At 37.8% G+C, this 16,167-nt stretch overlaps 1 protein-coding gene across 1 annotated transcript in view; it reads left to right on the top strand.

Moving 5' to 3' along the window:
- The window catches only part of LOC133215118 (ciliogenesis and planar polarity effector 1-like), a gene marked incomplete at its 5' end in the record, with an annotated part of 52,106 nt that overhangs the window by 16,675 nt on the left and 19,264 nt on the right, over positions 1 to 16,167 (top strand). The window contains 12 exons of the mRNA XM_061358880.1: positions 5,059 to 5,220; positions 5,381 to 5,489; positions 5,850 to 6,150; positions 6,578 to 7,511; positions 8,705 to 8,868; positions 9,687 to 9,817; positions 10,355 to 10,437; positions 11,119 to 11,201; positions 12,591 to 12,659; positions 14,159 to 14,348; positions 14,908 to 15,165; positions 15,360 to 16,106. Of these exons, the coding sequence (XP_061214864.1) occupies positions 5,059 to 5,220; positions 5,381 to 5,489; positions 5,850 to 6,150; positions 6,578 to 7,511; positions 8,705 to 8,868; positions 9,687 to 9,817; positions 10,355 to 10,437; positions 11,119 to 11,201; positions 12,591 to 12,659; positions 14,159 to 14,348; positions 14,908 to 15,165; positions 15,360 to 16,106 (3,231 nt within the window). The remainder of the gene's footprint in view (positions 1 to 5,058; positions 5,221 to 5,380; positions 5,490 to 5,849; positions 6,151 to 6,577; positions 7,512 to 8,704; positions 8,869 to 9,686; positions 9,818 to 10,354; positions 10,438 to 11,118; positions 11,202 to 12,590; positions 12,660 to 14,158; positions 14,349 to 14,907; positions 15,166 to 15,359; positions 16,107 to 16,167) is intronic.

Raw genomic sequence — 16,167 nt, forward strand, 5'->3', positions numbered from 1 at the left:
GCTACAGAACAGTGTTGTCCATGTGAGCTACTACTTCCTAATAGTACATCTTTTGTGCTTTTGCTTGGTATTTATTTCAAATAATTAATCAACAAAAAAAGGAGGAAGAGGACAATTAAAAGCAAGGGGCTTCCTGCTAAATCTGTTGCCCCCACCCAGAACCGCTTTGCAGTTCTGCACGGGGCTAATGAGGAAACACGCAACATGAACAACCAGCTGATGCATCTGTAAAGAAGATCACTACTGATGCTCCCAGAAAAAAGCGGCAGGTCATAGTGGTAGGTGACTCTACTTTGAAGGGCACAGAGGCACCCATCTGTTGGCCTGACCCAGTCTCAAGGGAGGTGTGTTGCCTACCAGGGGCACGGATCAGGGGTGTTGAAGAGAGGCTGTCTGGTCTAATATGTCATACTGACTAGTTACTTCTGATGATCCATGTGGGTGCTAGTGATACAGATAGCAGTAGCCCAGAGAACATAAGGACTACAGAGCACTGGAGGAGGTGGTATGGGGCAGTGGAGCTCAGATAACCTTTTCATCAGTACTCCAGGATAAAGAACAGGACCTTAAAAAGACTGGGCCATTTTGGCAGGTTAATAAATGGTTGGAACAGTGGTGCCATAGTCAGGGGTTTGAGTATTTAGAACATGGGACTCAGTTTAGGAGGCCAGGTCTACTGGAAGCTGGTGGAGCTGATCTGAGACCAGACCAGTTTTGTTAGGAGGCTTGCCAGACTGGTCAAGGAAGCTTTAAACTAGATGTGTTGGGGGAGGGGGGCATCATTCCATCCAAACACACCCAGTCAGTTGCTAGCACCAGTAATAAATGCTCAGAGCAGTGTGAAGGTATTCTAGCTGCTCCAGACAATGAGCTGGCTTCATTTGGAGCTTGGCTCAGATGCCTCTATACAAACGCCCGTAGCATGGGGAACAAAAAAAGAGGAATTAGATATGTGTGCACGTCTACGGGGATATGATATAATAGGCATCACAGAAACATGGTGGGATGGCTCCTGTGACTGGAGTGTTGGAAGGGAAGGTTACAGGGTCTTTAGAAAAGACAGGCCTGGCAGGCAGGGAGGGAGAATTGCTACTCATGTCAGTGATAGGCTGGAGAGTATGGAACTCAGTCTGGGGACAGGCGAGCAATCAACAGAGCATTTGTGAGTCAGGGTTAAAGGGAGAACAGTGATGGGAAACATTACTGTGGGGATCTGTTACAGACCGCATGATCAAGAGGAATCTGTGAATGAAGCTGTCTATAGACAGATAGGAGCAACCTCACGCTCGCAGGCCCTTGTTCTCATGGGGGACATCAACCACCCTGATATCTGTTGGAGGGATGGTACAGCCTGGCACGCAGTCCAGGAGATTCCTCAATTGTGTGGAAGACAGTTTCCTTCTGCAAGTAATAGAGGACCCAACAAGGAGAGGTGCCGTGCTTGACCTTGTGCTCGCCAACAGGGTAGGGCTCGTTGGAAATGTGACACTCCAGGGCAGCCTTGGTTGTAGTGATCCTGAGATGGTTGAGTTTGAGATCCTCAGGACAGTGAGAAGAGTGTGCAGCAAGCTCACTACCCTGGACTTCAGGAGAGCAGACTTTGGCCTCTTCAGGAACCTGTTCCATGGGACATAGCCCTAGAGGGCAAGGGGGCACAAGACTGCTGGTTGATATTCAAGGTTCACCTACTGCAAGCTCAGGAGTGTTGCATCCCAACTAGAAGGAAGTGCAGCAGGAGGGCCAGCAGACCTCCTTGGATGGATAAGGAGCTGCTGGGGAAACTTTGAAGGAAAAAAGAGGCTTATAAAAGGTGGAAGCAAGGACAGGCAGCCTGGGAAGAATACAGGGATGTTGTCCGGGAAGCTAGGGACCAGGTTAGGAAAGCTAAGGCCCAGTTAGAATTAAACTTGGCTAGGGATGTGAAAGATAACAAGAAGGGATTTTGGGTACATTGCAAATAAAAGACAGACAAGGGACAACATGGGCCTACTGTAGAAGCTTTCAGGTGAACTGGCTACCCTGGATTTGGAGAAGGCTGAGGTTCTTAAAGACTTCTTTGCTTTGGTCTTCACTGGAAAATGCTCTGAGCACACGACCCAAGTCTTGGAAGGTAGACACAGGGACTGTGAGAATGATGACCCTAGGTGCTCTGTAGGAGAGGATCTGGTTCAAGACCATCTTAAGAACCTGAACATGCACAAGTCCAAGGAACCTGATGAAATCCATCATAGGGTTCTGAAGTTGCTGAGGCAGATGAAGTTACTGAGCCACTGTCCATCATATTTGACAAATCATGGCAGCCAGGTCAAGTTCCTGATAACTGGAAATAAGGAATTATAACCCCCATTTTTAGAGGGGGAAAAATGGATGACCCAGAGAACTACAGATTCTACAGGTACGTAGCAAATAAAAAACAGACTAGGGACGTGGCCCCTCTCCAGTAGCTATCAGGAGAACTGGCTACCCTGGATTTGGAGAAAGCTGAGATTCTTAAAGACTTTTTTGCCTCCGTCTTCACTGGCAAATGCTCTGAGCACACCACCCAAGTCTTGGAAGGTAGAAACAGGGACTGTGAGAATGATGACCTTAGGTGCTCTGCAGGAGAGGATCTGGTTCGAGACCATCTTAAAAACCTGAACATACACAAGTCCATGGGACCTGATGAAATCCATCCGTGGGTCCTGAAGGAACTGGCAAATGAAGTAGCTAAGCCACTGCCCATCATATTTGACAAATCATGGCAGCCAGGTGAAGTGCCCGATGGCTGGAAAAATGGAAATATAACCTCCATTTTCAAGAAGTGGAAAATGGATGACCAGAGAACTACAGACCCGTCAGTCTCACCTCTGTGCCTGGCAAAATCCTGGAGCAGATTCTCCTGGAAGGCATGCTAAGGCACATGAAAAAGAAAAGGTGATTTGTGACAGCCAGCATGGCTTCATGAAGAGGAAATCCTGCCTGACCAATTTGGTGGCCTTCTGTGATGGGGCTATGGAGCTGACGGACAGTGGTAGAGCAGCTGACGTCATCTGGCTGGACTTGTGCAAAGCGTTCAACACTGTCCTACACGACATCTTTGTCTCTAAATTGGAGAGACATCAATTTGATAGGTAGACCACTCGGTGTATAAAGAACTGGCTGGATGGCCACACGCAAAGACTTGTGGTCAATGGCTCAATGTCCAGCTGGAGACCAGTAACTAGTTGTGTCCCTCAGGGATTGGTGTTGGGACCGGTCATGTTCAACGTCTTTGTCGGTGACATGGACAGTGGGTTTGAGTGCGCCCTCAGCAAGTCTGCTGATGACACCAAGCTGTGTGGTTCAGTTGATATGCTGGAGGGAAGGAATGCCATCCAGAGGGACCTCGACATGCTTGTAAGGTGGGTTGATGCCAACCTTATGAAGTTTAACCATGCCAGGTGCAAAGTCTTACAGCTGGGTCAGAGCAATCCCAGGCATAGCTACAGGTTGGGTGGAGAAGAGATTCAGAGCAGCCATGCAGAGAAGGACATGGGGGTGTTGGTTCATGAGCAACTGAACATGAGGCGGCAGTGCGTGCTCGCAGCCCAGAAACCCAACTATCCTGGGCTGCATGAAAAGGAGTGTGACCAGCAGGTCCAAGGAGGTCATCCTGCTCTGCTACTCTGCTCTCGTGAAACCTCACTTGGAGTATTGTGTGTAGTTCTGGTGTCCTCAATGTAAAAAGGACATGGAACTGTTGGAACAAGTCCAGAGGAGGGCCATTAGGATGAACAGGAGACTGGAGCATCTCCCATATGGAGATAGGCTGCGAAAGTTGGGGCTGTTCAGCCTGGAGAAGAGAAGGCTGAGTGAAGACCTCATAGCAGCCTTCCAGTACCTGAAGGGGGCTTACAAGGATGCTGGGGAGGGATTCTTCATTAGGGACTGTAGTAAAAGGACAAGGGGTAACGGGTTAAAACTTAAAACTGGGGAAGTTTAGACTGGGTATAAGGAAGTTCTTTACTGTGAGGGTGGTGAGGCAGTGGAATGGGTTGCCCGGGGAAATTGTGAATGCTTCACCCGTGGCGCTGTTCAGGGCCAGGTTCGAGAAAGCCTTTTATGACGTGGTTTAGTGTGAGGTGTCCCTGCCCATGGTAGGGTTTTGGAACTAGATGATCTTAAGGTCCTTTCCAACCCTAACTGTTCCATGACCCTATGATTCTAATTGAATATGTATTATCAGAAGAGCAATAGTTTCTACACTTGTTGTCTACCTAAGTTTACTTTTTTTGTTTTTTCTAATTAGCTTAAAATAATTTGGGTGTTACCTGATGGATGTGTATTCAACACACCAAAAATGTTAATTAGATATTCATTTGGTATGTTAAATACACGTTTTTTAAAAAGAATAATAAAAATGTTAAAATTTAATCATGTTTTCTCTACTTATAACCTCATCAGTTGTTGTTGGTGATCATGGAAGAAAAAGAAAAAAGCTGCTAGCGTATTTGTCATATATTCTGTAACAGTACAGAATCTGGCTTAGCAGCTCAGCTATCTTTAGCCAAGGTTGCTTCCTTTTTAAGGCAAGTTCAGCACTTCTCTTAACCAGAAAAAGCAAGCTTTATAGAAACAGGAAGGTTCTGTTTTAACTAGTAGATATTCTTGTTTTTCTGTGCCAAGACAGTGACAAATGAGATAGAAACTACTGACTGTTTCAAAATAAATTGTTCCATCTTAAAAACAAATTTATGATCATCTTAAAGCACGGTACAAATATTTACTTTCAGTATGTTAGTTAAATTCTCAAGTTTTATTCTAAATGATTGCAAACAGGTTCTGTAGCAGAGTGTTAATAAGATTGTTTCCTAAACTGGTTTAAAAAAGCTTGCTCTTTTTTTAATACGTAAGTTACGGTTTAAGCAACCTTGATCTGTCTCCTAGCATCACATACTTCTCTATTTGGCAGTTAAACTAGAGATGTTTATCTTCTGTTGGCTAGGAAAGAATTATTACTATTTGCAGTGCATGAATACTGTAGCTGAAGTACATTGTTCATACCAGTTAATGTTTCTGTAGCAAGGTATTTTTTTTTAGGATCTGAAGAAGAATGAATATGATGCCTCCAGAATTGAGCATTGTCTGAATGCAGTGGAGTGGGCTTGTCGAATGCTTCCTTTCTGCAGATTCATGAATGCTGAAGAATTAATTCAGGATGTAATTTTGAGTCTGCTTGGAGAATTGCCACCAGTGAAAAAGGTAAAAGACATTAAAGCTAGAACAAAAGAATGGAGATTATCACAAATATTTATTTTCCTTGTAAAATCTACTAGTTAGACTTCCTAGTGGTATACATTCTGTTAGAAATGACACCTTATTTGTATTTTTGCTACTTTAAAAGACACTTTATTTTGTGCAGGTGGCAGAGATTTTTGTAAAGGCATTTCCTAATCCTGAAGATGTAAGAGTTCCACTAAGAGATAAATATCATGGACTTCAGCAGCGACTGAGACACAGTATTATTAAAGGTAGTGTGCATCCTTCTTCACAAAATATTAAACAAACTTTCCTTTTTTCACCCAAAGTATTAAATCAACTTGTGACAATACCTTCTGTAATACCATCCATGTAAAACAATTACAGTTTTCAGTTAGACAACTTTGAGAGAGTTCTGTGGCAAATTCTGCATTTTCTTCCTGATATGTCTGTGCCAATAGCAGCATATCACGACTTCCAACTTGGTGATGTTTCTTCACTTTATCAGTTTCTGTCTGTATTTCTAAATGGCTATAAATCTATGACAATTCGAAGTTCATTCTTCTCAACTTGAGAGAATTATTGAGATGTGGAAGTTTGCATTTAAAGTATTTTTTTTTTTCTTTTGGTAGGTTCTGAAAGTGAAGAAATGTCTCTTGTTATACAAGGTGCTGAAAAAGTGAGAATGAAGGCCTTGAGACATGTAATAAAGAACATAGGCCCTATAGAAATTAATATTTGGGAGCCGGCAGACGAGGGAGCAGCAAATGATGAACACTGCTATGACAGATTCTCATTAGGCACTAGTCTAAGCAGAAGCACACTTACTGATCTTGGGAATCCTCAGGTATATAGTGATGCTGACACAGCAGATACGCTTTCTGATGCTTTGCTTGCTGAAGGAATGAGAGCTCAAACACCTTCACTACAAAGGTATGAAAAGAACTGCAGCAGAGATCTTCCTATTTAAATTAAAAAAAAAACCAAATGAAAAAAAGTTGTCTGTTCCTGTTTAAGTAATCTTTTCACTGAACTGGATAATTGTCACATTGGGTAATTTATCAAATAAAGAATTAAAAATTTATCAAATCTTAGAAATGCCAATGTTACATCAGTTACTCTGTGACTAATACATTCTTGAAGTGTAATGTTATCAGCTCTGACGACGTTTATATATGATAGATACTACTGAGTTACTGTCTTAATGTATTAATACATAAAGTGTTAATGTAAATTTGGGGTTGTTCCCATTTTTAGCAGTGGGAAGTAAAGGAGCTAATGTTGCATTTACCTTTTTTTTCATGAAATTCTTCTAACAATGGATTTTTGTGTTAACGGGACTTATGTTTGTTGTTTACAGGGATAATGAACATCAGAGACAAGGTGAAATAGGTAGTAAAAATACCACATGCAAGATAAAAACTTTTAACTGGAAAACAAAGCCTGAAGACAAAGTATGTGGAGAAGATATGCATAATCAATCTATTATGCCTGTGGTTGGTGCATGGGAATTTGAACGTGATGATGATGAATATGTAATTTTTTTAGAACTCTTCTTGAGTTACATTCTTGAGAGAGACCTGGTGAACTACAGTGACCTTGGAATTCCATTTCTTACTAGCTTTTCTGGACATCTTCGAGAGCATGAGTTAAACTCTCTCTTCTTTGATATTCATACAACACTAAAATGTCGACAAAGCAAAACTAGGAGCCAAAGTGTGTTTAGAGCAGGTTCCTGCTATACTGTCACCCTGGCATCTTGTGATCCTGAAACAGCATCTGTCTGTAGTGAAAACCAAAATAATTTTGAAAACCAAGCCATTTTACGGTCCACTCTACAGATAACAGAACCTTCTGTGTGTACCCTAATGAAAGGATTTAATGATGGATTATTTGGTTTAAAACACAAGTCCATTTACAGAGCTCAGGGTGACAATCAAGAAGTCACTATTGCATCAGCAAGCCAGACGTTTCCTAACCATACTTTCTCAGGCCTGCAAACTCGGGCAACTTCCAAGTACGTTTACAAAACTGTTGGTATGGTTGATATTGTACCAGGGGAACAACTCCCTGTAGAATTGATGGGTAAGTTGAGCAATATTGCAAAATTGCTTGAGTGGATGATAAGATGGTCTGAAAAAAGACTGCTCTGCGGTTCCAATAAACAAGATTCCTTACAAGAAGTTCTCCCAATAATACATGTGAAAACATCAGCAGCTGCTGTCCTTACTTCTTTGTGGCTGTTAGAACAGTTATATGGAGATGGATCTCAAAAAAAGAGCATAAAGCTTAAGGTAAGAAAGAGGATAAGTATGTCAGTGAAATGGTGAGTTCTTTATGACAGTAAAGAAGATCACACACATCTTTTACCGCATAGTTCTGTTCTCAGTAAAACCTGGAATATTGATTAATAGCCTTTCCTTTAAGCGTTGCTAGGAAAAGGGAAAAATTCCAGGACCAGGAATACTGAAATACTGTATGTTGGCAGACTTTGTTTGGAGATGAAAGTCTCTTTGGAAGTCCTGTTCAAAAGCTAACGCATTTATCTAGATACCACATTATTTGACCAAATTCCTAGAAATTTAGCTTCTGTGTCTAGTTTTAGGCATTATATTTGAAAAATCCTAGTACTGGAGATAGGAGTGTGGAAAAACAAGACAAAGTATTAGTTTCTCTGGGGTTACTTGAGTTCAGATCCATTCATCTTTGAGGGCACAGCAGATACATTCTGACTTGAGTACTTAAACTAGTTAGATTAGTGAAAAGTGAATTCTGAATTTCTGTCTAGCAGTATTGCAAAGAGTTGGAGAATGTGTGTTAATATAAAAGATCTGCAGAAGAACCTGATGAGCATGGCTTTGTATTCAGGTACACCTAGATCATTGATCCTCTAATTAACTTTGCATGAAAGGCTTTGAGGGGAGAGGGTTGTGAAGGGTGGTTTGTTTTTTTTTTTGAGGTTTTTCTCCCAATTAAGAGATTTTTGTCTTGGTTTGGGGGTGTATTTTCTGTTTTCTGAGAAGTGCCACCTGAATCTTAGAACTTACGGCCAAAATTTTATGTGTGTGTCTTAAGTGCATGGTGATGTATGGCTTTTTGCCATTTATACTGTCTTCAGTGATCTTAGAGTTTTGTATTGAGTGTGATGAAGGCCAAATCTAATTATATATCTTTGTATAGAGAATATTGTCACACGGTGTCTTTGACAACTTATGCTCAGTTGACAATGACGGATCTCTCTAATTTTATGTTTCTTTCAGATAAGTCAGAGGACTATGCCTTCAGTTAAGGCAAAAAGGGGTGACACTTAGGTTCCATAGCAACTGTAAATCCAGAATTTCTGAGCTCTATAATAGGGAAAAGGGGTGAAGTTAAACATACTGTATGAAATCGTTGAGTTTTTTGAGAATATTAGGGTTTTTTTAGTTGGTTGGTTGGTTGTTGGTTTGGTTTCTTTTTAACGAGTTTTGTTTGTCATTATTAATAGAGTCCGGATAATCAAAATCTAAAAGAATTTGCATCTCTATCAGAAGCACAGTCTAGGACAGAGAAAGAAAGTAGTATGGATGAAAGCTCTTCCATACTGACCAATCCTTCTGTTGACGTCCAGAACATACAAGCCTATGATGATCTTTGTGAAACTGGTCTGGGGTAACTTACCTTTGTTTAACCTGAGAACTGTAATTGGTCATAATTGGTCATAATTCCTCAGCTAAGCAGCATGTCAGCATGAAGAGTTCTACTATTAATACATGTTATATACATGTTTATTTTTGAGTGCAAATTTAAATTCATGTATATTGTTTACAGCTGCATGAAGCATATTAAATATTATTCATCAGCAGATGTACCTCTAGCTAGAAAACAATGTGGCTGTTGCATATGAAGTGAATTGTACATGGTTGTTTGTAAACTTGGTGATGTGGTAGCAGAACATGAATTCCTGATAAAATGGATACCATGGTTTTCTCAAAGGATTCATAAAACTGTCACTCTTTAGTAACTAATTTTCTTTATGTTGAGAAAGAGAGTTCACAGTGTTAGTTTATTTTAATCTGGATCTGTAATCTAGCTATGCTCATATGCGTGCAGAAAAACAGATGTAAAGAGAGTAAATATTTTGTTAATATCTGACACAGTTTGATGATGGAAATGTCCTTTGTGGCATTTCTCTTCTGCTACACTGAAGAGACATTAGTATTCTAAGATGTTATTGTGTATCTTCTCTCACAAGATTATTTTTTTAATTTGTTTAATACAGGAAGTTTCAGTGAGGGAGATTAATCAAAAAATAGTGTTAGTCTTGGTTTAAGTGAAATTCAGACAGAAAATTTAGGTGAATGTTGATTATTTCACAGTAGTGTTTATTTTACAACTATGCATTAGCCTGCAGTTTGAGTTGAACAGCATACTTGAACTAAGATACTTACATTATTTCTATTGTTATCTTTCGTAATTCAAATTACCAGGATGTCTGCAAAGTCAGAATATTTTAATAAGAAGGAACTTAAACATGGGAATTATTCTGTACCTCATGTGACTGAAGATCCTAATGAAGTGGGAGCATTTGTTCGGAAGAAAGATATAGCGTCAGATATAGGTTTGTTTTTATGGTAGATCATTTTACTGTGTTCTGACGTTTAAGACAGTAGGAGTTTTGCCTGAATAGGAATATATGTCAGTTTGTTTATTTAATCAAAAAATTGAAGTACGTTTTTATTGTTCTGTTGAAATTATTATTATATAGATTTTACAACTAAATTTTAAACAATTGCTTTCTCAAGACTATAACGTCTGTTTGCTGTAGAGATAAGACAATACGTATTAGTGTATGTTACTCTTTCTTTTCAGTCAAAAGTAGCAATGCAACTGTAAAATACGATTTGAAAATTTTAAGAGCTGAGTATGCATAGGTTATCATATTCCTACTGTGAAAATAAGCTTTTTCTTTTTTTTCGTTTAGGTGTCTTTATCATCACTAGTTAGAGCAGAAGTTTTGAATTTTCTGAGACATTGCTCAGTCCTTTCTCTTTGTGGGAAGGGAAAATGTAGGCTCATTTGGTCACTTGACAGAAATCACGTAACAATGCTGTGTCATGTGGTTTTCTGACTTAAAGTAATTGTGTTTATTTTGTAGAGTTCTTTGATGAGCCATATGAAACTCCAAAGACCTCCAATAGCTCTGTCAAAATCAAACCTATAGAACACCAAAGAGGAAAGGCAAGTTACTGTCTCTTGCATGGAGTATCAGATTATTATGAATGCTCTTTTCGAAATACCTTGAATTCCTAAATACAAGTAAGAAATTGAGAACTTAAAGCATTTAGGATTGGTTCTTTTTTTTCCTGCTTCAATCATTGATAAAAGTCACAAGTAATTAAATAGTAGTAAAGTGAGATCTGCTGTGAATCCTTTTGGAAACAAATTCACTGTTTGTAAAACTACATATATGACTAGATACACAGTACATGCAATTACATGTAAATTACATTAAATCAGTATAGTGTATAACACCATAAATAAATATATAAGGTTATGTATGCACACACATATAAGAAAGCAGGTAAATAAAAAAAAAAAATATGGTTTTCTGCATTTTCATCTGTAAGGGGTGTGAAATTAGCAGAGTGTTTTCCCAGGGTACTTTATGGATATGAATTTCAAAATGAAAAATCATAATGACTTAGAAAGAAAGATTTCCAGATGGATCATTCGGCTGTCTCTTTATTTCTGATCTGTTGCTGTGCTCTGACAGGTATGTAATTTTGGTTATTTTTCAGTGATATTTTTTCGAGTGGCTGATCAATCAAAAGTGTGTCTGCCTTAGGCTAGTAATACTTCATTGAAGCAGAAGGTTGATATAAAAATTTGCAAGTCCATATGCATGTTTTTATATTCCAGCAGATCTCCTTTTCAGAAGTAGATAATTCCCAGGAAGATCAAAATGTGGCAAAAACAACAGAAGGGAAGGCTGAAGAGAATGCGTGAGAGAATTTTTATTTTTTTTTTCAGTTTCTCTTTTAACTTTAACAAAACTACTTTAAATTTTTAGGCAAAACTCAACAAACACAAAAACTGAAGTCATCTATTTCACATATTGAAATACAGATTTCACAATACAAAATGCTGGCTGGATAAGCAGTTATTTAATAGTGATCAAATAAAAGAGGCATGATTTGGGGAATGTGTATGTTATATATGGGGAAACGATAGAGCATAACTGGAAAAGCTTTCAGATACACAGTTCATTCTCCAGAGCTGGAACAGGGGCAGCATCTTCAGGCTAAAGACAGATGGGGATCTCTTACTCTATTTAATAGTTAATTTATTACATGATACAGAAGAAAGAGAGATTGGTGTCTAGGAGCAGAAGGGGAGATAAAAACCGATATGGGCAGTAAACTTGTTACCTCCTGAAAGGAGGAAGGAGGTATTTTGTACAATTTAAAAATGTAAAATTTTGTTCTGAAATATATCTACATTTATAGGTGTATAAAATTATGGGAAACGTCCATAAACCTGTTAGACAAATCGTCTTTTGAATAGAATACTGTTCACATGATTTCTCTGAAGTTTTTCAAGGGAAAGAAACTTTGTATTCTGTAATCATGGAGTTCGTTATGTTTACCATGCAGAATCTTGGTCTTTAGAAATTTTTTCACTTGTTTTAATGACAGAAAAGTATCAACTTATTTTTACCTTTTCATTTAGCTTTCTTCTTGATTCCTCTAAATTTGTAGTAGTGAAAACTTTTCCTCTGATATACAGTGTCTGAGTGTTAATGTTTAGAAAATCTGAATACTTGTGATGGCACATAAATAAAAATTCCTGTGTATACATAATGTTTATGAAAACATTTTAAATGGAAGGACTTACTGTCCTGTACTGTTTTAAAGTGGTGTATTTTTTATTTCGAGAGAAACAAAAATAACTGCACATACAGTACCCAAGGATTTATTAAGATACTGGCTTTTGTTTTTTAGGAATGCAGATTGTAATGATATTAACAGCATTGCTTAAATTGGATTTTTCTCTTTTGTCAACTCAGATCAACCTCTTTTTTCCCCTCATGTTTGTATTGAATAGACAGAACCTTTTCGGTGCTTTTGTTTGAGTTGGTTTCTTATTGCTAGGGAGATAAAGCACAGATGTCAATATTTGCTAGGTCAAATTGCAGTATAACATGGTAGTTGAAGCAATGCAGATCAGTATAGCTCTGATATAGCTTTCAGGTACTCTATCTCGTGCAAATTCTTTTTTGGAAGGTTTTATATATATATATACACTCCCATATGTATATAAATGTATATGAAATGAAAATAAACAGCATAACAAATTATTGTAGTATTTACTCATTTTTTCGTTCTTTGTAGCATGACTGAGGTTGTCACTGGCACCATTTCTCACATGTTTTCTTCAGAAGAAGATGCAGAAGATCCCAGGTAAGATAAAACTGTAATATTTTATATAAATTTTCAGGCTAAAGTAACATGATACATAGGTTTCATTACAAAGTATTTGGAGAGATAGTATATTATACCTTCAAGTGGTAGTATTAAGTGGCATTTGCTGAAACATTTTTGTACTGTAATCATTGAGGATAATATACTCTTAGTTCTTGTGCAGACTATCAAATGAACGAACAGGTTAACTCAGAAGTACCAGATTTTGAGAGAATACTTTTGCTTCCTAGTTGCAGACAGAATCATTATATGTATAGAAGGTACATTGCTGTGTAAAACACATAGCATAATAGACCTATTCATATTTTAGTTGAATTATTAAAATATATATGTCCTACAGTAACTGCTAGATACACATAAATACATATTATATTTCTATAAACAGAGAATGTTGGAATCGGGAGAAGGAATCAGGAGTTAATCTCAGACTTTCACTTCTAGAATGGTCTTCTATGAGCTCTTTCCATTTAGAGGAAGATCTGGACTATATGATACTGGATTCCATTTACATGTCTCTAATCTCGTTTCCTTCTTAAGTTTTTCATGTCAGCTTGAAAAAAAGTAAAATTCTCAAAGTTTTAGGCTTTGGGGCCATATTTATACATTCTAACTGTCTTCCAGAAGATTTCCTGTGCCCGTTCACGCACATTACATACCCAAAACCTTCAGTATTACTCATTAGCCACTGCTTTATGCTTATGTTTCTTCACATGATTGGAAGGATCCTGTTCACTTGCAAAAAATACTCCAAAAGTTGGCTGTAACATAGAAATGCTAGCATTTTTCTTAAATAGAGAAATGTCTTTTGGGTCAATTTCTGTTGATGTAGGTAAAGTCATTCAGCTTCTTTCTAACTTAATGTAAATGCTAACAATCTCTTCTTCACTTAAGGACTTACCTACTTAATAGTCTTTGCCTACTGAAATATCTAATTATCTCTGAGAAAATCCAATATATTGTAATGTCTGGTACGAGTTACTTCAGTTGTTTTCTGATCTTAAAATTTATTAGCAATTTTCAATTCCAGATATATAAAGCCATATTCAATTATTTAAGTAAAAGTTAATATGCTGTTTCTCTTATTCCAGTTAATAATGTCATTTTCCATTAGCTGTTTGGTTTTTTGACTAACTTGTCCTCTTTCTGTCATATCATTGTTTCCAGCCTGTATATCTAGTGAAGATAACATTTCAGATATCCTCGTGACTAAAATATTGGGCAGAACTTACATCTTTACTACTGTTTTTCATTCAGTATATCAGGAAGTATTAGGAAAAAGATATTGTACGTGCTGTCCAGTCAAGATTGTTGACTTGTTAATTGTCAAAAACTGTTAATTACTAAATAATTCCTAGAGACTAATTATGCTTTAGAAAAATTAAGGTATCTTTAAAATTTTCCAGGTCGATTTAAGGCAACCTCATGTAGGTGTTCTGCCTATGAATGTTTTTCATAGTTTTGTTCTTTTCCTTCTTAAGTAATACAGATATTTCTTTAAGTGATGATCAGCCTTCTCAGACTGTTGTGTCAACTATGTCAAGCTACTCTGCTACTTCCATTTTTGCAAAGAAGCAAGAAGTCAAGGAAGAAGTCCCTACAGAAGAGAAACTAAGCACATCAGGAACTGTCAGGCAGATGCTTCAAGACGAAATGTTTAAGTTAGTGCAGGTGAGAGAATCTTGTTATTGAAAATAGTTTTTACAGTATACAAACTATGTTATTTAAAGCAACGGAGATGATGACTGGTTTAAAGGTATTCTGTGAGTAGTTCTTCAGAACTTACGAGTTCCACATAAACTACTGTGAACTTATTTTAGACTTAACTGTTAATTTTGACTCGAGAAAATGAGTAATATAACAATAAAAATTTGAGTGGTTTTTATTTCACAGAATCAGTGTGCTTTAATTAGGAGATTTCTGAAGCTGTGATAACTTTGCAGCTATACTAAGATTTAATTTTTCTTTAGTACCTTGAGACAGTTTTATGTGACCTTGAACCTACTCAAACTTTACAAAAAAGGGGAAGGAATTTGTCATACTTTAGCAGGTATTTAATGTCTTAAAGGAAAGTCCAGTAAAATAAGTGAATCATTATTAAAACTTCAGGATGTTTCTTATTTTGTAACCTACACTAACAGGATGATGAACAGGTTATAACATAGCCTAGACAAAATTTTTGCTAAGATTCCTGTTGTTTACAGTGTTAACTTTGTGTGTGTTTATCCAGCTACAACAAATCAACTTCCTGAGTTTAATGCAAATAGTGCAGTCATCCTTTGCCAGCCTGCCAAATGTACAACAAATTTTGCAACAGCATCAATCTGTTCATGTGGAAGGAGGCCAACCTGCACACACTGAAGAAAGCAATGGCTCTCTGAAAACAGAAGCGCCTGCTCAAGAAGATAAAGAAAAACCTGGTCAAAAGAGCTCCGATTTTCAACTAAGGAATAGTTCAAGTGATGAAGGCAACGACGGCTATATGAAAGTAGGTATATCAAAGTGTTGTTTATGAAGACTGTTTTGTATGTCTGACATGTTATCTGTCCTGCTAAATTATGAAATATTTTTGTAGCGATTGCTAGAGATCAAAAAGATGTATAAAATTCTTGTGCATATTTAGTTCATGGTTGCTACATCAAGGTACTTGTAAATGCTGTTTTGTTCACTTTCCTGATTTAGAATCATCTGGATGTGAATGTTTCTCCAGGCCTGTTAGAAAATCACAGCAAAGAAATGGGATTTATGCCACCATTTCAAGGTTTTCATTCTTCAGCACCTACTAAACCACTTCATCTCCTAGCTCCTTCCACAGACATCCAGAAAAGACCGAAGTTTTTCCCTGTTGAAAAAAAACTGCATCACTCGAATGGTTTTCCTTTGCTTAAGCTTGCATCAGGTTATTGCAAACCAGCATTTTTACGTCCAATTGAAATGTCACAGGCTTTTGCCAGACCACCACCAGTACCACGAGTAGCTTGGAGTTCATCAGATTCCTTATGGAATCATCAGTCGGCAATCACACCAAGAAGGAGTAAGGCAAAAGAAGATTTCAATATGGATAGATATGACCCTGAGATCCCAAGGCAGATATATGGGGAAGAGAAAAGATGGGCAGAAGCAGTGCGTAAGGCACCTCCCAAACATCTGAATGTAGATCAGTTTGAAGGACAGCAAGAAGTTTCACCTCAGCAGCAATTCTCTGCAGATGTGAATATGGGCAGAGCACTGATCAATCAGAACCTGGCTGGTATTCCACTGTTGCACTTGCAACTTGACCCAGTACCTAGAATTCTACCAGTTGTAAGGCAGCCAATCCCTACTACTTTATTACCTTTTAAACTTGCAACAAAGCAGACTGACTGCAGAGAAACGCTACAGCACACAGGAATATCACTACTCCATGCTAATTTACCTCAAAAAAAGAAGGTACTGGATTTAATAATATGTTTTTCTAAACTGTAGGGTGTTTATAGTTTTCTGTTCATCA

The sequence above is a fragment of the Neopsephotus bourkii genome, unplaced genomic scaffold, assembly GCF_033783945.1.
Source record: "Neopsephotus bourkii isolate Nb327-2 ecotype Australia unplaced genomic scaffold, CSIRO-AGI_Nbou_v1 NB_952, whole genome shotgun sequence".
In the NCBI taxonomy this organism is placed as follows: Eukaryota; Metazoa; Chordata; class Aves; order Psittaciformes; family Psittacidae; genus Neopsephotus; species Neopsephotus bourkii.